Raw genomic sequence first — 26,602 nt, 5'->3', positions numbered from 1 at the left:
TAGATGAATAAAAGTTATGAAATTGATATATATAAGGGTATCAGTCGACAGGTATGAGTAATTAAGCAGAGAAAGAAAAAAAAAAAAAAAAGGAAAAAAGTGGCGGTAGCTAATTTGAAAGTAAAGCTTAAGAATAAGTGAGGAGGCTGCGTTTGCTGTGCGACACCAAGCATCATCCCTCAGGACCTTGTGAACATGGATTCACGAGTTGTCAGGAAGGGTTTTAAGTTTGTAAATGAAAGACATTATTGGACTCCAGGTGGAGTAGAAGAGGTCTTTCGACCCTCTCAGTGTGTGTTTGATCTTTTCAAGACTTAAATGAAGCATAACGTCACTCATCCATAAGGAGGCGCTGGGTGGTCTGGGGGATTTCCAGTGCAATAAGATCCTCCTACGGGCAAGTAGAGTTGCAAATGCTATAACGTCCTTATGCTTATTGATAGTCTGCTGTTCGGCTGGCACTATACCGAAGATGGCAGAGTGGGTGTTAGGTTGCAGATTTAGGGATAATGCCTGTGAAAGAGTTCTGAAGATTGCTGACCAGTAGTCTGAGAGGGAAGAACATGACCAGAACATGTGTGTTAGTGTTGCCAAGGCAGCATGGCATCTGCTGCAATTCTCATCCATCTCGGGATGAAATCTGGCCAGCCTAGATTTGGAGAGGTGGGTGAGGTGCAAGACTTTAAACTGAATTACCCCTAGCCTAGCACATGAAGTAGTTCCATTGACTCTCTTCAGAGCCTCAGTCCAGGATTCCTCAGGTATGACATCCCCAAGCTCCTCCTCCCATTTCCCTTTAATTTTAATGAGAGAGGTGTCTCCTAGAGATGATATGTTGGAGTAAATTCTTGAAATGAAGCCTTTTGGGTTGGAGGGAATTTGGAGGATGTTGTCCATAGCAGTAGGTTGGGGTGCGCTCGGGAAGTTTGTATCTAAATTTTGCATGAAATGTTGGACCTGGAAATATCGAAAAAGGCTTGAGTTGGGGAGGTTGAATTTTTGAGAGAGATGACTAAAGATAGAGAAGACACCCTCGCTGTAGAGATCTTTAAATTTGGAGAGGCCTAGTCTTTTCCACTGGGCAAAGGCGTTGTCTAATCTAGGCGGGACAAAGAGGTGGTTATCACAGATAGGGGCCAGATGAGAGAAATCAGTTAAACCAAAGTGGTTTCGAAATTGTGACCAAATTCGTAAAGTATTAATAACAACAGGGTTAGAAGAATAAAAGCGGAGTAGACAGAGGGAGGCTCGAAGTAACCAGGGCGGGAAGCGATGTCAATATGCACGACTCATTTTCAATTTCACATCATGACAGCTTTGGAGCATGAAACCAGTGTATGATTTTCTGAATATTGGCTGCCCAGTGATAGTGAAGCAAATTTGGCAAACCCAATCCGCCCTGGGATCGATGTCGCTGCAGAAGTCTTTTTTGTATTCTAGGGGCTTTCCCCCCCCAAATGAATGATGATATAGTTTTATCAAGGGACTGAAAAAAGGATTTTGGGAGAAATATAGGGAGACACTGAAAAAGATAGAGGAATCGGGGTAACACGTTCATTTTTATACAGTTGATCTTTCCAGCCAATGAGAGATTAATGGACCTCCAGTTTTGCAAGTCGTTTTTTAGTTTATCAATGAGGGGAGTGAAGTTTTCTTTGAATAGTTTAGAGAAAGTCCGCGTAACATTTATTCCTAGATATCTAAAACCAGATTTAGACAGATGAAATGGCAGGTACCTTTGTGGAATTGCAAGAGCTAGGTTGTTCACCGGAAAGCACTCACTTTTCGTAAGGTTAGTCTTAGATAACAAAGATACCAAAGATACCAAACCTATGCAACACCTGAACTATGTAGGGAACACACCGCACCGGGTCAGACACATACAGCAGTAAGTCATCGGCGTATAGAGCCACCTTGTGTTCCCTCCCCCATCTAGATATTCCATTTATATCTGGGGAAGATTTTAACATGATGGACAGAGGCTCAATGGCGAATGCAAACAAGAGTGGACTTAGTGGGCCTGACGTGTCCCTCTCGACAGTGAAAAAAATTCAGATCGCTTCCCGTTTGTAACCACTGATGCCTTTGGTGAGGCGTATAGAAGTTTAATCCAGGCAATAAAAGTGGGACCGAAACCAAAGGCCCGCAGACATTCAAATAAATACGCCCACTCCACCCTGTCAAAAGCCTTCTCTGCAATGGCTGTTGAAATCGACTGGCAGAATCCTTCGTCTGTCAGTAGTGTGGTATCGAATCTCCATGGGGCCCGGTCAGAGAAGTTAAGTGGAAAGAAAAGATCTAATATTACTGGGGCATGGTCGGATTCAATTATGGTGGCATATTCTATATTTTTGACAAAGGGGATTAATAGGCTGTCTATGAAAAAATAATCGATTCTGCTATACGAATGGTGGACATGTGAAAAAAATGAGAATACTTTACTATGAGGGAAGCGAAAGCGCCATGGGTCAAAACATCCAATTTGGTTCATAAACGTTGACAGTGTTTTAGCTGTTTTGGAGGGGATTTTGGATTTTGGGTTAGAACGGTCCAAGGATGGGTTAATTGTACAATTTAAGTCTCCTCCAAAAATCAGGCAGCGCGAGTTTAGGTCAGGTATAAACGAGATTACTTTTTCTATGAATTTCTCATCATCCCAGTTGGGTGCGTATATGTTAACCAATAGAACGGGTTTATGCTCGTGTACTTTGAGAGTGTCTAAAATGAGTAGCAGAGAGCAACTGCGACAGATGTTTTAATATGATCAGGGCCTTGATGCTCTCATGTGTCTGAGAAATATTACATGTAGATACTGACAACATTAGACTGAGGTTCAGCTTCATGGAAATGCTGAGGCAAGTCCACCGGCAGGCTCTCTTCAGCTTTCCTCGATGCTTGTGGTCTTGCTGAAATGTAAGAAATATAACAAGATTTTTAAAAAAAAGTTTTAAGCATCAGATTTAGAGTAAGCACAAGAAACTTGTGTGACAAAAAAAAAAAAAAAAGGACCAGACTCTGTGATTAACTGCCTAACAACAAACTTTCCCCTGCCCTATGTGCCCTACAGATTTGTAACTAGGCCAGTGAGCAGCGATAGCTAACATGTCTTTGGGGTCATCAGGTGGGAACCTCCTTTCACCAGTGTTTCATCTAGTGAGGCCCACAACACTTCCAGGAGGGTAGATGGTGATCACTGGCGTCCCAGAGTCAACCCCCTAATGCCAGCCATCACTGCTCCCCACACAAAGACAACTATCTCAAACAGCACTACTCTAACAACTACTCTAACCTCTCACCAACTGCACCAGTGAAAGCGGGGTGGGGATACAGACCCTGGTTCAGGTAGGGGGGAGAAAGAGAAGAGGTGGAGATAAAAGTAGGGATGGGATACAGATCCTGGTTCAGGTAGGGGGGAGAAACAGAAGAGGTGGAGATAAAAGTAGGGATGGGATACAGATCCTGGTTCAGGTAGGGGGGAGAAACAGAAGAGGTGGCGATAAAGTAGGGATGGGATACAGATCCTGGTTCAGGTAGGGGGGAGAAATAGAAGAGGTGGATATAAAAGTAGGGATGGGATACAGATCCTGGTTCGGGTAGGGGGCATGAAAGTATAGAGGGTGCAGGAGGTGGAGGACAAGCTACGCTAGCAGATTCAGCAACCGAACTCAAATCAAACCAATACAGGCCAACTCACCTGGACTAACCGCCTGGTCTCAAAGAGGCTCAAACAGGCCACACGCTCCACTTAAATACACTTCCTCTTCCTGGATTTCTTCCTCTGCTTCTCCCTAGAGTCTGTCTATCTTTAGAGCTCCCCCTGCTGGGCCCCCAGCTACTATTACTTCTTCTACATCCCTCTACATCCTACTTCCACTGGACAAATCCTAACCTTCCATCCTCGCTGCTCAGCATCCTTACCTACATCTGCATACCTGAGCTTTTTCCTTTCATATGCTTCTTCAACTGAATCCTCCCATGGCACAGTCAGCTCTATGAAATATACTCTCATTTTACTCCTGGACCACAAAATTATATCAGGCCTTAGCTTTGTACAGGCTATTTCCTGGGGAACAACCAGCTTTCTTCCTAAAATCCACCTGCATTTCCCAGTCATTAGCATCCTCTATCTCATTATCTTATTAACTTTCCCTCCTTCTTGAACAAACTAAATTGTGACTCTCTCTGTCTTAGACCCTCCTAGAATTGCCTGCCTCGGTATATCTTCAATGCCTGCAGCTAAGCTTTTTAAAACCTGGTTATGTCACCACGTATACCGTCCTCCTGACAGAGTAACCTTACAAACTGACAAGATGTGCTTTAGAGTTGCAGTACCTGAACACAACGAACATAGCGGGTCTCCATTTACCCAGAGTTTTAGGTTCTGTGGAGTTGGCAATACATGATATGTTGCCCCTATCAAAAATCTAATACTACTTTCGTCCATACTCCACAGCTCTTTCCCACCAAGCTTTTTCTTCTCCTTCCCAGACCCCTGACCTTCCCAGTTCAACCACAGTCCCTGCTTAGCCTGAGCCGTTGCCTTTGCACTCCTTAATATTTCCTCCTGTCTACGAACCTGCTCTACAACTAGCTTCCTCTTCTCTTTGGGACCTGCTCTACTCCACACCGGTTTTCCTGAGCCAAGCCCCAAGCCTCCCCGGCCTATCTGTACATTACCCCCAATCTCTGTATGCCTAAGAGCTGCTTCTGCTTCCTGCACTGCCATTCTTGGATTCCATTTTCTCCCCTTTGTTGGGTTTGGAACCACCTTACTAACCACCACATCTCCCAGATAACAGGAGCTCTGTCCTAACCTTAGTACATTTGAACTCCTCCACTAGACTAGATACTGGGAGCTGAAGTATGCCTTTCCCAGTCCCACAGTGCTTAAACATCTCTGAACACTGAGCCACTTCCGAATGTAAAAGCTTACTAGTCTGTCCAATATCTGCAGCAGAGAAAATGGAAATCTCATATACCAACAGTGGCCACATCAACCTGGGAAATAATCCAAACTGCAAACACCACAGCTTCAACTTTCCTGGAAGCCCTGATTTGTCTATTCTATCCAGTCCCTCAACAACATCCTTCCAGAACTGCACTACCTGTTCTCCCGTCATGCAAATCTGCCTTGTACCACCGACCTAGGCTCTTTACTGGTTTTTCCCTAATTATTGGAATTTCCTCTTCATCTATTACAAACTTTCGATCACTTAATCTTCCTCTACTTATTGAGATACTTCTAGACTTACTAGGCTTGATTTTTATACTAGCCCACTTTAAGTTTTTATTAAGTCTCTCAAGTACTCTTTTCATACACAGCACCGTTGTAGTTATCAACGTCATATCATCCATGTATGCCCTAATTGGAGTAAGGCACATCCCATCCTGCCACCTCTCTCCACCTACAACCCACCTAGAAACTCGAATAATTACCTCCATTGCCATTGTGAATGCTAATGGAGAAATCGTACACCCTGCCATAATAGCTTTTTCTAGCCTCTGCCAACCTGTTGTAAAGCCTGCTGTACTTAAACATAGTCTGATATCCTGGAAATATCTTCTTACTAAATTGACAACTACTCCAGGCACTCTAAAATAATCAAACGCCTCCCAAATAAGGCTATGTGGCACTGACCCAAATGCATTTGCTAAGTCCAAGAATATCACATGCAAGTCTCTTTTCTCACTCTTGGCTGCCTGATGCCAAATCATGCTAGTGTGCTCTAAACACCCTGTGAAACCTGGTATTCCTGCCTTCTGTACTGAAGTATCTATTAAGCTAATCCTTTCTAAATAATTAGCTAATCTTCGTGCTCTACACTAAAGAAAATCTTCTTCAAACGGAACTGACTCAGCTCTGAAGACTCCTGAAGTGTACTGTACTTTATTCCATCCAGACAGAAAAATGTTTTTAGAAAAGTGTAGCATTAAGTTGTTATCAAATGCTTAAAGACATATGAATAATGGACATGAATAAATGAATTTTTTAGCCAAATGGCACACATACCTTTTGTGAATGAGATGGAAAGTTAAAGACAGGCGGTTTGACTCCATGTCTCAGCCACACAGTCTGCCCTGTCCTGTCAAAATCCTCTGCCTTAAAGTGCTCACTGCATAGCAAGAACAGTATTCTCTAATGTCAGTTGGCCTCCAGCAGGATAATGCTCCCTGCTCACTGCAACGTGAGGCAACCATAGTCCCTGGAACCTCCAAGGAACTTCCTTAATTGCTTAGCTGTTCTTTAGTCAATCATCCGTCGTGGGTGGTCATAACAATGGTCTGTCCTGTGGGCCAATCATCCTACCCGGCTTCAGCCCATCTTTCCATAGCACTTCTTTGGGTTCTTCCTCATGAAGGATGTGCTTTGGCCTGCCAAGCCTCCACACCCCAGCTCTGGTCTTTCCAAAGTGTCAGCAGTCTTTACTAGCTGTCACCTTTCTGCACACAACTTATCTTTCCAAGCGGTCAGTGGGTCAACCAGAATATAATAGGCGAAATACAATGGGGCATTGCACATGGCCCACCTTTCCAAGGGGGCTCTTAATTTCAAGTAGTCTCAGAAACTTTGTCTATGAGTAAAACCAAAGTTGTTGTTTATCAGGTAGTGATGAAGGTTTGACTTCTCATTGCTGAAGTGAAGCAAAAATTCTCTACAGGATCATTCAGCAAAGTCACCATGTGTGTATTCAAACACATCTGTACAAACTGTAGGTGTTTCAGAGGAAGAGTGTTAAAGACTAGAGTAAAAAGAGTAAAAGAGTAAAAATTGCTGAGGGGAGAAGGGCAGAAAGCAGATTTACTGAGATTCTGTTCATGCACAAGCTTTATGAGGACGAGGTGTGATATTAAAAAACAAGTCAAATCAAAACTTTAATTAATAAAAAACTATTTCCTGTTTTGTAAACATGTCACTCAAACTGGAAAAATTATAAAAAAAAAACTGTACTGTACTGTATTCCATCGCCCTGGTCCTTGTAGCTATAGCAGATGTTTCTCTGAAGATGCTGTGGACAAATTAAGGAGAAGATTCAGGCATTATTTCCTACAAAAAGGCATTCTCTACCCAATAGAGGACTTCTCCCCTACACAGATTTATGATCTCATGAAGAGCACTATGGCTTCACTGTGTTCAAATTACGACACTGTTGTTTCTCTGAAAAAGAAAAATGAAACAGAGGAGGCTTAGCACTGTGTATTCAGACACATTGGCTACCCAACATCTAGGAATAAATTCAGCTCCCTCTCTCAACCCAACCAGTTTATGCAGATGGCTGCCCCCCTGAGCCTTGTTGTGCCCAGATTTCTGCCTCTTAAAGAAATCTTTTCCTTGCCACCAATTACTTGCTCTTGAAGGGATATATTGGGTCTCTTTAACAACTTTGTAGAGTTTGATCATGACCTACTCTATGTAAAGTACCTTGATGTAATTGTGCGATTTGGCACTATATAAATAAAATTGCTTTGATTTGATATCAGCTCCTGTTCAGGAGTACAAAATTTAATCCCCCTGTTCAAATTGTTTCTGACAGAACAGTTTTACTGTAAAATCAAATATGATCACATCAGACTTCCACAGCACAGTGTTGCTTATCTCTTTTATTAGAGCTTTTCATCAAATTCTACCCAGTCTTCTAATTAGTACTTCTGAACCTCCTCCCTCTAAAAACACAAGACCAATAATCAATCATTTTTAATACAGTATTGCTGACATGGATTGCTTGAGCTTTTTTGTCTGGAAAGGGGTGGATGAAGATGTCACTGGATCAGTCGAATCTTAATAGGCTCTTGGCCTCTGGTTGGATTGCTGATAAAATATCTGACATAAAATTAGATTAACATTTAGTTGTGGGAGAGGATCTGCGACATAAAAACAAAGCCAGTTTAGTTTTTTATTTACATCTTTCCTCCAGGTAATCAGTATCTCTTTCGAGTTAGGATAAAATCAAAACAGTCCTGATGTGAGCAGCGTCGGTTCATCTTGTATTGACACCTCTTTGTTTATGTGTGTCTGAGCATCATTTTATCCAAACCAGTGGTTTCCCATGCACTCCCTGTTCCAGGAAACGCCACAGAGCCAGCACCACTCTGCCTTGCACACGGAGCACTGCATGTGCATGCAGCCGCCTGCAGGGGGAGACAACAACACCTGTTATGCTGTTTTATCTCCAGCAGGTCATTTCTGTCACATTGTCCTGTCTGTTTCCAACTCCCATTGTTGCACAGTAGCTGATCCTGATGGACAGGTCCCCATCAGGAACAGGAAATCAGGCAGTGCTTTCCTTTGTATCACAAAGACTCATAGCAGTTCTGTGCCATTGAAAGACTATGTTTGGAACAGACTTGAAACCAAAACTTGTCTAATTTAAGTTTAAGTTACCGTTTCTCTCCACAGAAACTAAACACTCAGGACAGCGTTTGGTTGACTCCTGGATCAGTTGCAAAGAAGCTTGATCCCACCTCCCTCTGAGAGACGCCTCTTCCCTCACCACAAAATCCTGAGGAGGGGAGAGGAGAGAAGAGAGAGTAGAGGAGTTAGCATAGGAGGGCAGAAGAAACTGACACATTTGTTGGGTTTCGTGTCATCACCATCATACCGTCATTATCATCATCATCATCATCATCATCTCCAACCATCTTATTTTAATGAATATTTGAATGCTTGGCTCAATTGTTTTCTCATCACTCTAGTCATCACCTTCCCAAAAAAATTAGCTGTCTCAATTTTGTTTTTAATTTCTGACTCCATATTGCCTAGAGGTGGGTGCAATTCATCGATGTGGCGATGCATCGCGATGCGTCACGTGACAATTTGGCATCGATTAATTAACGCTGATTCTTTGCCACAGAGCCCAGAAAAAAAAACATGTAACTGAAACTCTAATGCACATGCCACCCAGACTATTCAGCGAGTGGGACAACGACAAACAGAGCAGTAACATTAGTTTCCTTGCAAAATGGTTTTAGCAGCCTCCAAAGAGCGGCTGATTCTTTTGCCACCATGGTTGACTGCAGCCACGTGGAAGCATTTTGGATTTTATCAAAGAGCAAACAAGAGTCTGACTCTTGTCAGCACTCATCTTCATCAGACATGAAGATGAGTAGCACAATATGGACATTTGCCTCTTTCACACAACAGGAGGATGTAGGGAGATAAGAGGGGGGGGGTATGGGAGGGCTCTACTGTGTTTGTGTTGTGTTCACCTCACTGTACTGAAGCTCCAAACTGAATAAGTTCAGCTTTTTTTGGCAGCTTTTTTTCTTACATTATCGTATCCATGTTGCAGACTGAATACGTTTCCATTTTCCATTAAATTAATTTGATGGAAGTAAATATCTTGTTTACTTGAATGAATGAACTGATTAAATCCAGGGCTTGACTGTTTTCAGTGTTTTCCGCCAATAGAGGGGGCTCTCGTGCAAGTGCAGCTTTCCCTGGTTAAAGTGCAAATGTTTATATAGTCATAAAATATATTTTGTCAGATGTTCAAAAAACCTTGCTATTTACTTAATGAGTGTAGTTTAGAGGAACTTAGTTAATTGATAGGCTATTTATTTACAAATGTAGCCACAGATGAAGACAAAATCGATCTTGTATGGAAAAAAGCATTAAAAACCACAATAATCGAGGAATAGTGGCACCAATAATTGAATTTAATCAACAATCATTATAATCAAAGAATCTAAGCTCCCGTAATCAAAATCACATTGAATGGTGAGGTACCTTGGATGGAAGACCCCTAATATTGCCCAGTGAGCTACGTGAGTGGTCAGCTTACCTGTGAAACTTCACCTATGTGTGGACTTGGCAGTGTCTGACACGCCCCCTCGTGGTAGTACTCCCTGCATTCTCTGCAGAAGACGAAGCCACATCCTACTCGTTGGTCACACTCCACCCTCCTGGTATTATCAGATGGGAGAAGTCCGGCCCCACAACCAGGTGATGGACACATGAGTCCTCCAATCATGAGCAGGCACTCCTCTGCCCCATACTGCAGATACCGATCATACTGAGAACGAGAGAGACAGTTTTTCTGTCTCAGCACAACTTATGATGGTGAAGACTGTTTGATTATTCACGATAGGGATAGTAAGAGTCAACTACACAGGGTATAATAGTTCTCACTGTATCTGATAGCACTTTAGAAAGGTTAACTCATCATACAGTGGACCACAGAGAGGGTAGTGAGTGACTTCAGACACAGTCAAGAAGGTAGATGTTGACTTCTGGGTAAAATCTGTATAACATAAAACACTAGCCTGCTCATCTCCCAGGACCCGGAAATGATGAAGTTCCTTGATTAAAGAGTCGACACAACCGGCTGCAGAAACACAGAAACACACACACACACATCAATACACATTTGCATTGAATGTGATGTCACTGAATCTGTCTAATAATGGCAACAGTTTCTACTCCTGAGGTAAAGCCTGAACTGAAAATGGCATGTAAAATTGAATTGGCTGACAATTTGTGTCTCATTAAGAGCTAATTAAGCATGATGAGTGCCTGTATGTGACAGGACTAAACAAGACAGAGACTCAAACCAGCGAGCCAACGGATTCTGGGAAGATCGTCAGTCATGGGCACTCACAGGCACAGGGCAGAGTGTAACCAATCACGGCATCGTGGACAAACTGACGCTCATTCAGGCGAGTCTGACAGTACAGACGGAAACAGTCCAGACAGATCACATGACGCTCTGAGCACTGGAAAACCAGGACCACGTCCCTGAGACCAGAAGGAAAGACAGAGTTATCCAACTGAGCCACTGCTTCAGTTGGATATTTTCACTGATGTATTGCCGAGACTCACAAACATCAGTGTATTATTAGGAAAACTAACTGCAGACGCGAAATATTGGTTGGGTTAAACCTTTTTGTTTTATTTGCCATTATGGTCTCTGCTACAGTGTGTTTGTGTGTGCGTGTGCGTACATTATGTCAGTGCAGGCGATGCAGGGCACATGTCTGGTGTTAGACATGATGAGGTCAAGGGCCACAGAGAGGTCATCATCTGAGGTCGGGTGGGACGCACACTTCATGAAGAACTCCTACTGACACACACACACACACACACACACACACACACAATACATGTGTGACATAGTCAGACAGCTATAGATCCAGATGTCTGAGGCGCCATCTTGAAATGTTTAATTTCCTCCAGCCAAAAGTGTAAATCACAAAATTAAGCAAACTGTAATGTCTGAACTGTTAATAACTATCAATTAACTGACAAATCACTGAAGCGCTGCTCCCTTACTGCTTCGTTGCCGTTACATCCATCTGACTGACATACACCATGGATTCGGCCTCGGAGGAGCACATCATCCCAACAAGATGGACCCTGATGCACAGAAACAATACAAGTCACCATTATCATCTTCTTCAATGGCACCTGCATTAAAACAGTCCTCAGGTCCTCCACTGGTGTTTAACATAAAACAGTGAAGTTACTATAAAAGGAAAGAGAGTCTTATTCATCTGGATCGATTGACAAAAAATAATACAGCTAACAAATACTGCTGCTGGCAGTTTTATTCTATTCTATTATACAGTTTCTATTATAAATAAATACTGCCACCGATAGATCTTGCTGCAAACTAAACTCACTGGCCACTATATTAGGTACACCTTGCTAGTAAAAGGTTGGACTTCCTTTTGCCTTCAGAAATGCCACAATTCTTTGTGGCATACTTTCAGCAAGGTGTTTTCATTCCTCAGAGATTTTGGCCCATATTGACATGATCATGGAGTTGCTGCAGATATGTCAGCTGCACATCTATGACGCAACTCTCCCATTCCACCACATCCCATAAGCACTTCTTTGGTTTGAAATCTGGGGCCTCATTTATAAAACTGTGTAGGATTGTTACTAAAAGTGTATGAGCGTCCAAAAGCCTAAGTTTGGGAATGCCTGAAAATATTCAGATTTATAAAACCCTGCGTATGCAGACTTCAAGCAAACTTTCCTTCATAAATCACAGACTGACGACAAGTGTGCACAGCTGTGCCAGCTTCATGTCACGCCCCGTACACACCCATTTTTAACCATAAATGGTCAATGCAAAGCACCTCATGAATGCGGCCAGGATATAAAAAGTAGTCTGATATAAAGGTGCACCTTTTTATTCTTTTAGACACAGCACATGTTTGTAATTTATAGCTGTATGTTTGGAGGAAAAGGAAAAAGTTTGTGTAGGGATGCATACATTTTCCTCAAGTCTGTTTCTTATAGATGACAACCTTTGCATAGAAATGATGTACGCAAGTTTTAGGTCCTGTTTTGTGCATAAGCAACATTTATAAATGAGGCCCCCAGTTATTGTTTTGTTCCATAATAAAATTTTAACCAGGAAGTACAATATTGCAATCAGATATGAAATCAATTACTGACAGTTAACAGACTGAATATGCATATTATTTACAGTACAATTTGTGTCTTGTGGCAATATAAGTATTGCTCTCACCTTGCTAAGTGTCAGTGTTGTATGTTTGCAGCTTCTGCAGCGAACCCGCAGTTTTCCCGGTTGAACTGACCTGCAGCTCTTACAGTACACAAAGAAAGTACTGTAGGTACGCACACCTGCACATACAAATAAAAAGAGTCAGAGTGCTACTAATGACACACTGCATGAATACAGATACAGCACAATTTCAGACCTGCAGCTGGCACTTGATCTCTTGCCTCCTTTGCGCTTCCATGGCTTCCTTCCTCTTTCTCGCTCCCCTCCAGGATCACAGCTAGACCAGTGGAGGTGGACGGGAGGCGTGATGAGCTGAGGTCCAGCCTCGTCAGTCTGTCCTGTTTCTTGCTTTCTTGGGAGAGACACTCTTGCAGGAGGAGCAAAGGGGAGGAGGGGGCTCCTGAAGGGGGGAGGACAACATGGACAGTGCTCTGCTCTGGGAGGTCACATCCCTGAGGAGAGGAGAGAGAGGTTTGGTTTTCAAATTTGCTTTAATGAACCACTACAATGAGAAAAATCATACTTGGAAAAAAAAAAACAACCCTCTGAAAAAAATCTAAACAACAACCACAAAACAATCACACACAAGCATAAAGGGCTCCTTTCAATTATAAATTAACAACTAATTCCCCATCCCATCCTACAGAACACAAAGCCTCTCCCACGGCCTACACTGGAATGAACTCTATCAGCCACTCAAAGACTGGCACAAGCTCTAAACTCCCAGAATTCTGGGTCTTATTTCTGTGGCTTAACCAAATACCCAATTTAGAAGAACCAGACAGGAAATTCTGGGAAGTGCAGACAGTATTTTTCTTAGCATAATATTTTGCTCCAAAGATGAAACAATCAAATGAAAAAGTTTCTTCACGTCCCAAGAACAACCTTCTTTAAAAAATAAATAAATAAATAAATAAATAAAAATAAAGATTTATATCAGTCTGGTGCCCTCAACAAACAAACGTGTCAAGGTTTCAGATTGTGCAAAAGGCACAGGTACAGGCACAGATATAGCTGACTTCGGGGTCTGAGCTGATTGCGGGTATGGTTCCTCATCAATCCTGTCTACTGTAAAGTCCAGAGTACAGTTGAAATCCCCAACAATCATAACATGAGCGTGCTGATATGACAATAACTCATTTTTTATAAGGGTGTAAAAAGCTACTCTCTCTGTTCCATGTCTTCTATGCTTGTCCTTACTATCGATAAACGACCCTTAAATAATCCAGTGCAGGATAAAATAAAAATGTTTTGTAGATGCTCTAAAATGAACAGCCACTCCAGCACTGAGATCGGATCCATGACTGAGTCCTCCCACAATAGACTCCAATCTGTCCCATCAGAGGTTGCAGTGTCATCAATTCATTTTTGATGAGATACCTCTGAAATGAACAGCCTTTTCTGCAGACCTCCCAACCCCACCCCACCACTGCCAGATGCCAAACACTTAAAAACAATATCTATTGTTTCTATCTATTTGACAGTGAACATCTGTGCTCCTCATTTAGAGCTTCGTGACAAAATGTCAATCAAACTTCAAATGACAGAACACACTGGTTCAAGTCTCCGCTTTGACTCCTCACCTGTAATGTGGCAGTGCTCTGAAGCTCCCTCCCAGCAAATAGTACCCTGAGTTGCTCTGGTTGGACTCCTTGCTGACATCCCACCACCTCCTTCAGCTTGGCCACACTCTCCTCCTCCTGCAGCTCAATGGCCACACCTGGCCCCAGGTTGTAGCGCACATACACTGAAGGGACACACGGGCGACAGGTGAGGTGAGGGGTCACCTGTGTCCAACCATTTGACCATTTGACCTCACTGCCACTACTTTATTCAGATCTATGTGTTCCTCAGGTAGACTCACCACTGTTATAGCTAATACGGCACTACACAAAGCCTAAATCTGAGAACATGAACCTTTACTGCAGTAACCGATCTCTGTCTCACTGTTATTCATTAATGACACTGTTTCTCTCCTAACCGAGTTCACACTGAGAGAATCCTCAGAGGAAGACACGTAGTAACTTCGATGTGAAGTCAGTATGGCCTCAGTAAAACCTTAGTACAAAAGTAACTCACCGATCATTCGTCACTTCGTCCTCCAGCTGGTGTTTACAGTCTGCAAGCTGCTGTACAGCGCAACACCGCGGTCGCGTAGGAATGGCGTCATGGAGAGCCACCGGAAGTGGAACTATTCATGAATTTTAATAAATTTGTTTTTCTTTGTGTGTGTTGTTTTTTTCTCTGTGCCGCAGCTAAAGAACCGGAACATTCCCGGGTCCATTCGGACATTAAAGTCCCGGCAGTGTCTCCGGTTCGTGTGTGCAGATGACGGAGAGGACGGACAGCGGCGTCCTGCAGCGGACACACAGCGGGACCGGGACCGGTCCTGCGGTGAGAGGAACCGGGTCTTAAATTGCATGCATCGGCTGCGTGTGGACAAAAACTGCACATATGATATTTACTGTATGATTTATCATATGATATTTACTGTATGATAACACCGGGAATGATGATGATGATGTTAAGTCGGACCGTTCAGTCCATCCGTCATTCACTGTGTATGATACATATTGTCAGATGAAGGAAGTATCCAGAAATTACTGGAGTAAAATAATTATTTGCTGCCACGCTAAAAAAAAACAAAACTGTTAGTCGTTGAAGTAATGCTATGAAAACTGCTTCAGCTATAGTATGTGAGTTTAATTTTGAAAAATGTACTTCAAGTAATAAGCAAGAGTGCTTTGCATGGGGATATATCTGTGTTTTAGCGTTTTCGATTGTACAGCATCATTATATCAGCAGTTCCCAACCTGTGGGCCCACTAACGTACCTGTTTGTCAGTTAGACACTGTGGCCTGTGGGTGGCGCTGTACACAGCCTCTGAAGCCCGAAGAGCACCAGCAATACTTCTCACAGTTTACCGTTCTGCTTGTGTTGTCACCAGAGAAGACACTCTCCATATCAGATCAAGGCTCTGATTCACACATTGGAGCACCATAATGCTACCTTTGTCTGCTTCAGTTCAATCAAGTCAAAGCTTCAGAAGAAGGGACACACCTTGATGTAGTGGGATGTTTCTGTAAAAAGACTCAGTATATCTTCTAGGCAACTTTACACGTATTTGCAGGTGACTTCACAGGCGGTTTTGTCTGTGTGAGAAAGAACTCAGGTGTGTGATGAATGAACGACAACTCTTGACTAAAATTTACAGAAATATTCTCACACTTCGTCATATTGAAGGTGTGAAGAGCTTTTTGTGAGCAGTTGTTTATAATGAAAAGGATTTAATCCATCATGCAGGTGGTGAAGGTAGAGTCAGGTGTGACAAGTGCGTCAGTTCTGACACCACCACAGATCTCTGAGCTGCACTTCCTGCGCTTAAGGGTTCGAGAGCTGGAGAGAGAGAAAGCAGAACTGTCAGCTGAGAACCAGAGACTGAAGGACAGGCTGGTCCACGGTGAGTCCAGATCCACTTTGGTTCAGGTGGGATGTCAGTGAAGAAATTGGATTTTATCTCTCTCCTGACAGCCTGTCCTGGTTTGTTATTTATGACCTCAGTTTTGAATACTTTTACCAGAGATCCCTGGGCTCCTGTCCACCATGTGGCAGACATTGGGCCAGATCAACGGTCACCACTCTAACTCCATGGCAGCAGGGGGGAGCGACAGTTATATGCCTTATCACCACCATGCAGCAACAAATCAGGATGGTGACCTCAGCCCTCAGGTGCAGATCCAGCAGTTCCAGGAGGATCTGAACAGGGACCTGTCAGAGTCCTGGGACCCACTGGGCGCTGATGATGACGAGGTAACTGTAGGTGAAGACCTGAGCTTTGGGAGCCACATGGGGGAGGTGGCACCACTCTGCAGCCAGACGGACATGGAAGAGCTGAGGAGGAGCTGCTCTGAGAGTCAGTGTACTGCTGGAGACGCAAGTGGACAGGTGAAAACCCCCTTGATCCTGAAAACGCTGATCTGGTTTACATTGAATTTGATACAGATTATATTGGAAATGTTCTGGTTTACGTTGAATTTTATCCAGAATACATTGGATCTGATCCAGTTGGAGCTAATATGGTTTACACTTGATCTGATTTTGTTTACAAGTAAACCAATCTTGTGATCTTTTCCTGATTACAATTGATTTGATCCTGTATACAATGTATTGCCTCCATTTTACATGGAATCTGGACTGGGTTTCAATTTTTTCTGGAATACACTGGATCTATTTCAGTTGACGCTGGCTTTGATCCAGATTATACTAGATCTGATTTAAAGCCAATCTGAATTAGTCTGCACAGTCTATGATCCTGTCCAGGTGAGCCAAGTCGAGGTGTATCCAGGCTCTGGTGTACTCTGTGACGTGCGCTCATGGCAGGCAGCCAGTCAGGCGCAGTCTCCCACAGCAATGGCTCGGATGCTGCTACTGGGCGTGTTTGATATGAATACACTGATGAACAGCAACCTGAGGGGTGGGCGGAGCCGCCGTCCTGCCTTCCACCCACAACGCAGTGCGCTTGACCCACACAAGATCAACGCCATCTTCAGTACGTTCAGACATTAACAAACAGTTCCTTTAATCTGCACTGTCTTTAACAGCCACCCTCTCTTTCTCAGACGCCATCTTGGCCCGTTTTCCTCTCGCCAAGAAGGGGGTGATTGGCTCTGGCATCAACTCCAAACTCTCTGAGATACGTTTTCACTCTCGCAGAGCCAATCGGGATCCCCGGTTCCTCTGATGGACACCTGGACTGCCGCACCTACCTCACAGACAAAAACATGTCTCGTCCAATGAGAACTGAGCAGTGTGCAACTGCTGGACCAACGAGAACGCAGTAGTCTGGAGCTGCTGATCTAATGAGAAGCTGTCATTTGGGCTGCGTTTATTTTTAAACTCTTTTCAGGTGCAGGTTCTCTTTCATCTTTTGGTTGAAGTTTGCTAGCAGCTACTGGACTTAACTGTGTTCTACTGTTTCTAATAGGCAGCTGTAGCTGAAGATGGACAGAACAGGGGGTGGAGGGGGAGAAAGAGACAGGAGGACCTGAGGAGAGTTGTACAGGTTGTGATATGTTGATTTTGTACTGTCATATACATGTTCAGTGGTTTGTGTTGTATCAGTGAAAATAAATAAACTCCAGACATGAATGTACGTTTCCTTCTCTACCTCCTTTTTTCTTTCCTCCTCGATTACCTTCTCTCCATCCTCTTTGCTTCACACCTCCTTCAACAATGACATCATTCTCTGATCTTCATTCCCCTTTCTCAAACGAGGTGCGTGTTTTTCTGTGTGCTAATGTGTATGTGTGAGAGTGCGAGTTTGTGTGTCTGTGTCTGTGTGTTGGAATGTAAAGTGTGTAACCGTCCATTCAGAAGGTCTATTTGAATATGAATCAGCCGTCACCAGGCGGAAAACACCCGACACAAAAGACCTTCCTCGCTTCAACATTCTGCTTCACCTCCTCTCTCTCTTCTTCCCTCATCCAGCTCTGTACCTCCCCCTCCTCCCCCCTCCAACCAGCCTGGACTTTGTGAAACAAGGCGTCCTCCTTAATGAAGACAATCTGCTATTCTTTCCTGTTGAAAGAAGCTCTGAGGATTTGCTGAGACTGCCAAGGACAGAGACAAAGACACCAGGCGGTGGGTGATGGGGGGAGGAGGAGGGAGGGGTCTGACCTTTCATACAACATGGAGGTCTGGACTCAACCCAAACATCCCAGAGCAGATCCAGAACGCCTCAAAGACCTGACTCAACTGTGGGAGAAAGTCTGAAAAAGAGGGTGAGGAAAGTGAAAGAGGAGGTAGGAAAAATAGGAGGAGGAGAAGGTGAGGAAGGAATGAAGGAGAAAAGAGGGAAGCAAGGATCTAGGAAGTCGGAATCATTTCAATGACAGAATTGTTAGTAATTTAATAGTGTGAGAACTTCAACAGATGTCAACATCACACCAGACATTGAAAATGTATATGCAACCCAATAAAGCTGAGGAGGTTTCAATGCAGGCCTGTCGGACGGCGTCACAGCGTCCCCTAGAGCACATCTGCTGGAGGAAGTGGGGGCAAAGACTGGGAGGACAGTCTGGGGGCATCCGACTCAAATTTTTATTCATGACCATCATGTGTTGTTTGTGCAAGCTTGTGCCTTGGTCAGAGCTCATGTGCCCCAACTCAGTAAGGTTGACCAGGTTTATTACGTTGAAGGCAAAACGGAAGTTGATGAGCAGGTAGTAATGATGGACTCAAACAACTTAATAACCACAGACATTAAACAACTGGTCTAATGTCAGTGATGCTGGAGATCCTGGTTGAAGGGAAAGGGGAGAAAGGAATGTAGAAAACGGGAGGAGGGGATGAAGTTGAGGGGGAGCAAACACGAAAAGAAAAATAAAACTGTTGTCACATCCTCCCTCATAAATCCTTGGTTATTCAGGCTGATCTGAGATCAGTGTTTCTGACCTCAGCTGTGAGGTGCACTGTTGACATGACAGCACTTTAATCTAAAGCGAACTACCCCTTTAATTAAACCTCCGGTAGAATAAAAGCTGCTCCTTTCGCTATTGTTGGTGCCTCAGGTTGATTTGTGAAGTCTGGATCAAACCAGACCAACTCAAAACCTGAACTGAAACCACGCAGGACCTTTTCCCAGGACCTCCCCCATCCATCAGAGGAGCAGAGAGGGGAATACTCTGAGTGGAAGTGCTACACTTCAAAATACTCTGCATTAGCTGACATGGAAATAAAAGTATTGAAGTATCTTCAGTGCATTGAAAGTACAACCGTGAATGCCAAGGTGAGAACAGGTACAAATTGACAGGATTACACTTTGTGGACTACAGGAAACACACATGTTCACATCAAACATTGTTAAATTTTTTTCTGTTTGGATGTTTTCTTTTCATTACAAAACTGTCAGTTTAGAATTTTTCTGTCTGTGGGTTTAGATCAGTGTGACAATTCACACAGTTCATCGCTGACACACAGACGTTTGTTCTTCTGAACAAACATCTCTGTTCTTTTGTCTGAAAACAAAGATCCAACACACAGTCAGCTGATCTGAACACACACAAACAAGCACAAACATTGTTCGTTCTGCATTTGTTGTCAGTTTTTGGTAATTTAGTGGTATTCTATTATTACAGTTTTTGCCCGTTGCTTGAACACACTTTGCAAAACTTTACATTAAACACTGCAGTTTTTGGTTTAGCTGTTTTTATTTCAGTTCCACAGAAGGCATGTTTTCACAGCAACCAACAAATGAAATACTCAATACTGTACATTACAGCAGTGTACTTCACAGTGCAACATTTTGCGTAAGTGGACTTCTTGGGGTCTGGCCACAGGACCTTAGCATCATCAGCAATGTCTTCTCACTAAGCATTGGGGAAAATATCCCCTTGTGTGCCATCCTTGACCTTACCTCAATGCCTCCACAGGCCCAGGGCCTCATTTACAAATGTTGCGTGCGCACAAAAACTTGCTTACAGGAAAACGGGAATTGGCAACAAATGATGATTGATGATTTAAGTCAGATTGAAAAAATTAAGAATGGGAAGAACGATTATATTTTATGATTGTTCTTCATACATTCAATTTCAACCCAGTATTGTGAGTTTGAGCCATGTCATCAGAACGATTTAATTCAACAGCGTTATTTTGCATTGGACTGAGTAACTGTTTTGGAAACATCTTCTTAGAATCTAACAGAAAATTCTAAATCAAAATCCCTTCTCTATATTTGATCATCACTGTCTCTCTGTCATACTGTCCACTCCCAGAACATAGGAGGAAGAAGCACCCATCTGCCCAACATGTATCTGAGTCTTACTTTATTTTCTATGCAGGCTGCATTCATGAGGTGCTTTGCATTGAACATTTATGGTTAAAAATGGGCGTGTACAGGGCGTGACATGAAGATGACAGAGCTGCACACACTTCTAGTCAATCTGTGATTTATCAAGGAAATTTTGCTCTAAGTGTGCGTATGCAGGATTTTAGAAATCAGAATGTTTTCTGGCGTACACCGACTGCATGGCCCTCTCTAATGCTGGACCCGGGCTGGGTCCGAAACTCCTCCTCCTATATGGGGAGTATCCCACAGTGCATTGTGAAAAGTAGTGAATGGCCCATGGTCACTAACCCAAGCAAGATATCCCATGATGCACTGCGCTAAAATGGAATAATAATTATTTAATGGTGATTAAAAAAAATTATTAAAATAATGGCAAGACAATTTTATTCCAGTTTATTTTATAGCACATTTCGAAAACAAGGCAATTAAACGTACTATTTACATGAATTAACATTGAAATTTGCATTAACATGACGTTACTCAGTCCAATGCAAAATAACGCAGTTGAATTAAATCATTCTGATGACATGGCTCTAGCGCAGAGGTGTCCAACTCCGGTCCTGGAGAGCTACTGTCCTCTATGTTTTTGATGTTTCCTGCTCCAACACACCTGATTCAAATGATCACTTCATCATCAAGCTCTGCTGACGTCTGATCAGCAGCCACTCATTCACATAATCATTCTTCCCGTTCTTCATTCTTCATGTCTTCAATTGTGCACAATTGTGCACGATTATTCACAAGGCAACATGGGAAGAATCTTCTGGAGAGACAAATCCGCCCTTGTATTGATGCTGCATCAATTTTATTACTTGCTTCCTCTATGGCTTGAATGAGTGGCATCTAGACATAGAGATCATAAACCTTCCACTGCCACGCTGAGAAGAACTTCTCAATGGGATCTAGGAAGGGGGAGTATGGTGGAAGGTACTGAACTGTAAAGTGTGGGTGTTGATGAAACCAGTTTTGGACCCGAGCAGAATGATGGAAAGATTGTCCCAGATGACAACATGTTGTATCTGGTCCCCCTTGGTTTTCTGCTGTGATAATATTGTGTAATCTATCTAAAAATGTAAGAATGAGGTCAGTGTTGTAGGGACCCAAGTCGGCATGGCAGTGGAGGACCCCATTCTGTGTAATGGCAGCACAAAGGGTAATGTTACCCCTACGTTGCCCTGGTACACTGACAATAGCCCTGCGGCCAATGATGTTTCTTCCCCTTCTTCTCAGTGTTGTCAGGTTAAATCCAGCCTCATCGACGTATATGAACTCATGTCATGTCAAGTCATTTACAAAACTCTCTGAAATACAGCAAAGGTCTGCTATACAGTAAAATTACATGCACAGTAAAATGGTTATGTGTGCAGTACACAATACTACAGTCAGTGAATGAAACTTACCTCCACATATTGACACCTAGGGCTTTCAGCCTGTCTGAATTTCTGTCAAATGACACTTGGATGGCACTCTATACAGCTGTTTCATCAGAACTTGATTTTTTTTTAAGGATACAGGTGATTATTGACAGAGAGACATGACTGAAAATTGTGTGATCATTGACAATATGGGTTTGAATTTCTCTAAATCTAATTGCATTATTGGCCAAAATGAGGTTTACAATCTCTCTCTCTTGCTCCTGTGTGAATATGGAGGCCCTCCTTCCCTGATGTTGGCCGAGCCAAATATCAAATCAAATCAAAATCAAATCAGATTTATTTGTATAGTGCCAAATCATAACAAAGTTACATCAAGGCACTTTACATATAGAGCAGGTCTAGACCAAACTCTTTATAAATTTATTTAAAGAGACCCAACAGATCCCCCGATGAGCAAGCACTTGGCAACAGTGGCAAGGAAAAACTTCCTTTAAGAGGCAGAAACCTCGAGCAGAACCAGGCTCAGGGGGGGCGGCCATCTGCCTCGACCGGTTGGGTTGAGAGAGAGAGAGAGAGAGAGAGAGAGAGAGAGAAAGAGAGAGAGAGAGAGAGAGAGACAGGCAGGCAGGCATTGGAGGGGGGGGGTGTAGGCAGGAACATGTTGTTGCATGAAGTTCATGGAGTTGAGCTGTAATACAGAATTCATGCTATATGGGACCAGCAGGTGTTGCAGGAACATGGGATGGCGATGAGTCACCACCTGCAGGATGAGGACAGGGAGAGAGAGGAGAGGAACTGGGAGAGACAGAGACTTTGGCAGAACATGGTTAGTAAATGCAGTATAAATGCTTAGAACTGGGTGAAACTGTTTTTTTTTTTTTTTTTTTTTTTTAAGAAAGATGGTTTTTATCAGCGCATGCAAGGAGGGAGTTAGAGAGAAAGAGGGAGAGAGGGTGACAGGGAGAGACAGAGAGAGAGAAAGAGAGAGAGAGAGAGAGAGAGAGAGAAGCTCAGTCCTTCCCCCAGCAACCTAGGCCTATAGCAGCATACCTAAAGAGTAGAGGACTTTTTAACTGTACGCTCTGTCATACAGGAAAGTTTTAAGCCTGGTCTTGAAAGTTACTAAAGAGTCCGCCCCCCGGACCGATGCTGGGAGTTGGTTCCATAGAAGAGGAGCCTGATAGCTGAACGATCTGCCTCCAGATTTACTCTTGGAGACTCTAGGAACCACAAGTAAACCTCCATCTAGAGAGCGGAGTGGCCTGCTAGGACAGTAAGGAACTATGAGCTCTCTGAGATACGATGGAGCTTGGCCATTAAGAGCTTTATACATTAAAAGAAGGATTTTGAATTCTACTCTATATTTTACTGGCAGCCAATGAAGAGCAGCTAACACGGGAGAGATGTGATCTCTTTTCCTAGTTCCTGTTAATATTCGTGCAGCAGCGTTCTGAATTAACTGAAGGCCTTTTAGAGATTTGTTTGGACATCCAGATAGTAATGAGTTACAGTAGTCCAGCCTAGAAGTTACAAATGCATGGACTAGTTTTTCTGCATCATCCTGAGAAAGGATGTTTCTGATTTTCCTAATGTTTCTCAGGTGGAAGAAAGCTGCCCGACTAACTTGTTTTATGTGAGGGACAAAGGACATGTCCTGGTCAAAAATTACTCCAAGGTTTCTTACAGTGGAGCTGGCCAAAGTAATGCCGTCCAAACTGATGAGATGATTAGATAGTATTTTTCTGAGGTGCTTAGGACCGAGTACAATAACTTCTGGTTACAGGTATATATAATACAGGTAGCTTACTGTAAAATGATACAGGAATAAATACCAAAACTGTTGCTATAGTACATGCAGAAAGCTTTGGATTTTCTGTTGACAGAAAATAAGTTTCTCACCTGTCACCTGCTTAGGTCAGTCCAGCCTCCCTCAGTGTTAGTCCATGGCTTATTACATAGTCCACATGTGTAGCACAAATTTCATTAGACAGATTTGGTTGTCTTCTTCTTTGTGCATGTCCTACCCCTCCTCCAGGTCTTCTGCTCCGTCTACCTCTTCCTCCACCTTGTTCTCTCTCTCTCATCTCTCATCTGTTCTCTCATCCGCACTCTCATTCTTCCTCTCACACCGTCCATTTTTGTTGAAGACAGGTGAACTTACTTGTTGCCTTTTTATTGTGCTTACAGTTTTTTCTGAATGCTTAAACCCTAAACGCGATTCAACACAATTTCTAAAACTATTAATACGTATAGCAAAACCCCTCACTGACACGACTAACTCTAACCCAAAACAAAAAGCACAAACACTTTTTTGCCCTGTATGTTGACAGAACTGACAAAAGTATGACTGACACAGCTTACCTTGTGCACAGAGAAAACAAAGCCAGATGTGTTTTTTATTCATACCATCGGTGTGTTGTTGGCGCATTGTGTGCTTATTATTGTGATGGCATGTGTTAACTGATAAAAAACACATTTTTTTACAAAGGTTTAAAGAGTTAAGCAAGGTTTATGAACTTTTGCAAGAGAACTACAGTGTTTTGCTGGTTGTGTGAAGAGTTTTCTTATTTGTGTGTAGAGTTTTGCAAAAATAGCCAATAGTTACGAAAAATGTGCTTAAGCCATCAGAAAAAACTGTAAGTATGTGTCTATCCTGTTCAAGCAACAGGGAAAAATCACAGTTTATCTGGAAGGACAACAAGATAGTACCAAGGTCATGTGTGGGTCCTCCATTGCTCGTCTTCAGCTACTTCAAAATGCTGCTGCACATCTTTTAACTGGCACAAGAAAGTATGAGCACATTTCACCTATTTTAGCTTCACTCCACTGGCTGCCCGTCCATTTTAAAATTCTTTCATTTGCTTTTAAAGCCTTGAATGGCCTTGATCCACCCTTCCTCTCTGAGCTGCTGCACCCCTACACTCCTAACTGCTCTCTCAGGTCAGCTGACCAGCTGCTCCTGACAGTGCCTAAAGCTAGGCTTAAGCTCAGAGGGGAGCGAGCATTTGCTGTTGCAGCTCCAAAACTGTGGAATGGATTGCCGCTGCACAGTAGACAGGCCTCGTCACTGTCTCATTTTAAATCCCTTCTTAAAACCCATCTCCTTTCTTTGGTGTTTGAGACCATGTAACATGTTGCTGTGTATTTTTAGTAGATTTTATTTATTTTGTGTTTTTATCGTATTTTATTAGATTTTATTTTACCCTATTGCGTTTATTGTTGTGTTATTTATTATGCCTTTTACCTTGCTGTGCAGCACTTTGGTAATCTTGTGTTTGTTTTAAAATCGTGCTATATAAATAAAGTGGACTGGATTGTCTGAGCAGATGCTATAGGTGTAACAAATGGTACAGTTATTATAGATATTAGGAATGTTACACACCTGCAAATGTTACAGGCGTACAGATGTAACGGGCATCCAGTATGTTATATGTGTCATAGCACGGATGTCACAGATGAACGTGTGTTGCAAACATTTTGGGCTTACAGATGTTACAGGTGTTGCAGGTGTGATTCACAGAGCACAGAACATACTATTGAATATGGCTTGAAACAGTCTACAGAAGAAATAAAGTTATTTCAGTGATGTTGTTGTGAGATAACACAATAATACAAGTGACCTTTGAAGTTAAATCCTGAAAATTATGATCAACCAAGAGATGAACCCTTGTTCTCAGTAAAGCCATGCAGTGACCTCTGACCTCTGTCTGTCTGTAGCTGGTCTGAGGAAATGGTAATGTGACCTTTCATAGCCTCAAGTTCATGTGAAGGTCACATGACTGCCAACAGTGATGTTATTTGTTCTCAGCAATCTGAATGCAGAGTGGGTAGAGACATCCAAAGATTTCAGTCATTCCAGGAATTTCTGAAAGCACAGTCCTGTCCTCTGAAGCTTGTACTCTATAATACTCTGCAGTAATCCTGCAATACTCTGTAGTGGTCTGCACTTTTCTGTAGAAGTGAAGTAGTTTGTAATAGTCCTGCAATACTCAGTAGCTGTCGGCAGTGCTCTGTAGTGTGTGTGTGTGTGTGTGTGTGTGTGTGTGTGTATTGGACAACAGCTGTTTTGTTCTGTTGTTTTGTCATTACAAAACAGGCTCATTGTTTTTAACTGAACACAAAAAAAACTTTGTGGTTACAAGCCTTTCAGTTCCGTCCAACAATTCGGTATCAGTTTGGTCACATGACCCTGTCAGTGCCTGTAAGTGTGTTGATTGACCATCAGTCTGGTCTGCAGGGATATTAACATTTCTCTGTTTGCTAACAAAATGACCTTCACATCATCTCAGAGGTGATGACCTCGTCTGATACATTTGGTCCGGACCCCCAGAGGTCTGATCTACCACAGTGTTGGAGCTGGACATGAACTGAAAGGGTACAAACTGTCCTCACCCTGAGTCTTGGCTGCAGGTACAAACCTCCACCAATCAGAGAGCAGGAGATTGCCTCTGTATAGCCTCTGTATACAAAAAACAGGGGAAAGTCGCCTGGGTTCTGGCTGAAACATTCTTTCAGTCTGATGTGTTTCTGCTCCGAGAGACAAGTCTTCAGCCAAACTGACATCAGAAACACAAGAAGAAGAAGTGTTGTTTTATTCTTCCTCTCCCCTCCCCTCCCCTCTCTTTTTCCTTCCCCTTTCCTCTCCTTTCATGCCTTTTCTTCTCCTCTCTGGCTCCCAGGCATTAGGGAGGATGAGAAGGGTGGAGGGGGAGACTCTTTTACATATGAAAAAGAAGAAAAACTATTAGGCAAATGAAAGTATTTAAAGCAACAGATTCAAACTAAGAAGTTTTATTCACACTAATGCCTGGGAATGAACAAGGGACACCAACTGTTTCTCTCCCTCTCTCCAAAATGAAGCTAGCGCTTTGTGCGATAAATATGCTGTCACCTTTGTGGTGAATTTGGTT

The 26,602-nt window shown here is 42.9% G+C and overlaps 2 protein-coding genes across 3 annotated transcripts; one reads left to right on the top strand and one right to left on the bottom strand.

Annotated features, from left to right (window-relative positions):
• Positions 1-7,571: 7,571 nt before the first annotated feature.
• Positions 7,572-14,615, bottom strand: prkn (parkin RBR E3 ubiquitin protein ligase). Its single transcript, XM_029521696.1, has 11 exons — positions 14,550-14,615; positions 14,054-14,217; positions 12,667-12,922; positions 12,474-12,589; positions 11,267-11,350; positions 10,939-11,054; positions 10,596-10,732; positions 10,261-10,322; positions 9,780-10,010; positions 8,381-8,498; positions 7,572-8,127 (listed from the first exon to the last, which is right to left on the bottom strand). Exons 1-11 carry the CDS (start codon positions 14,554-14,556, stop codon positions 8,024-8,026), a joined length of 1,395 nt encoding a protein of 464 aa, XP_029377556.1. The 5' UTR covers positions 14,557-14,615; the 3' UTR covers positions 7,572-8,023.
• A 111-nt stretch (positions 14,616-14,726) lies between these two features.
• On the top strand, positions 14,727-17,593 carry LOC115055651 (uncharacterized). 2 transcript variants are annotated; one of them, XR_003841708.1, is made up of 6 exons: positions 14,727-14,864; positions 15,774-15,930; positions 16,051-16,415; positions 16,791-17,019; positions 17,090-17,376; positions 17,455-17,593. XR_003841708.1 is itself a non-coding variant. In XM_029521601.1 (5 exons), exons 1-5 carry the CDS (start codon positions 14,799-14,801, stop codon positions 17,209-17,211), a joined length of 939 nt encoding a protein of 312 aa, XP_029377461.1. In that variant the 5' UTR covers positions 14,727-14,798; the 3' UTR covers positions 17,212-17,587. The 2 variants fall into 2 exon arrangements, 1 of the variants encoding a protein (XP_029377461.1); XM_029521601.1 differs by having other exon boundaries at positions 17,090-17,587.
• The last annotated feature ends 9,009 nt before the right edge of the window (positions 17,594-26,602 follow it).

This window comes from Echeneis naucrates, chromosome 15 (assembly GCF_900963305.1).
Source record: "Echeneis naucrates chromosome 15, fEcheNa1.1, whole genome shotgun sequence".
Taxonomy (NCBI): Eukaryota; Metazoa; Chordata; class Actinopteri; order Carangiformes; family Echeneidae; genus Echeneis; species Echeneis naucrates.
Note: the sequence above shows the minus strand (reverse complement) of the source record. Positions and strands in the feature narration are given on the sequence as shown.

Excerpts from the sequence above, each read along its gene's own strand:
- prkn (XM_029521696.1), bottom strand. Across the intron at positions 10,323-10,595 it reads TTACACTCTGCCCTGTGCCT|CCGGTTGTGTCGACTCTTTA; the intron begins GTGAGTGCCCAT and ends GTGTTTCTGCAG. Across the intron at positions 8,499-9,779 it reads ACATAGGTGAAGTTTCACAG|GATTTTGTGGTGAGGGAAGA; the intron begins GTAAGCTGACCA and ends TCCCCTCCTCAG.
- LOC115055651 (XM_029521601.1), top strand. The coding sequence starts at position 14,799 with ATGACGGAGAGGACGGACAGCGGCGTCCTGCAGCGGACACACAGCGGG. Across the intron at positions 14,865-15,773 it reads GGACCGGGACCGGTCCTGCG|GTGGTGAAGGTAGAGTCAGG; the intron begins GTGAGAGGAACC and ends TCCATCATGCAG. Across the intron at positions 16,416-16,790 it reads CTGGAGACGCAAGTGGACAG|GTGAGCCAAGTCGAGGTGTA; the intron begins GTGAAAACCCCC and ends GATCCTGTCCAG.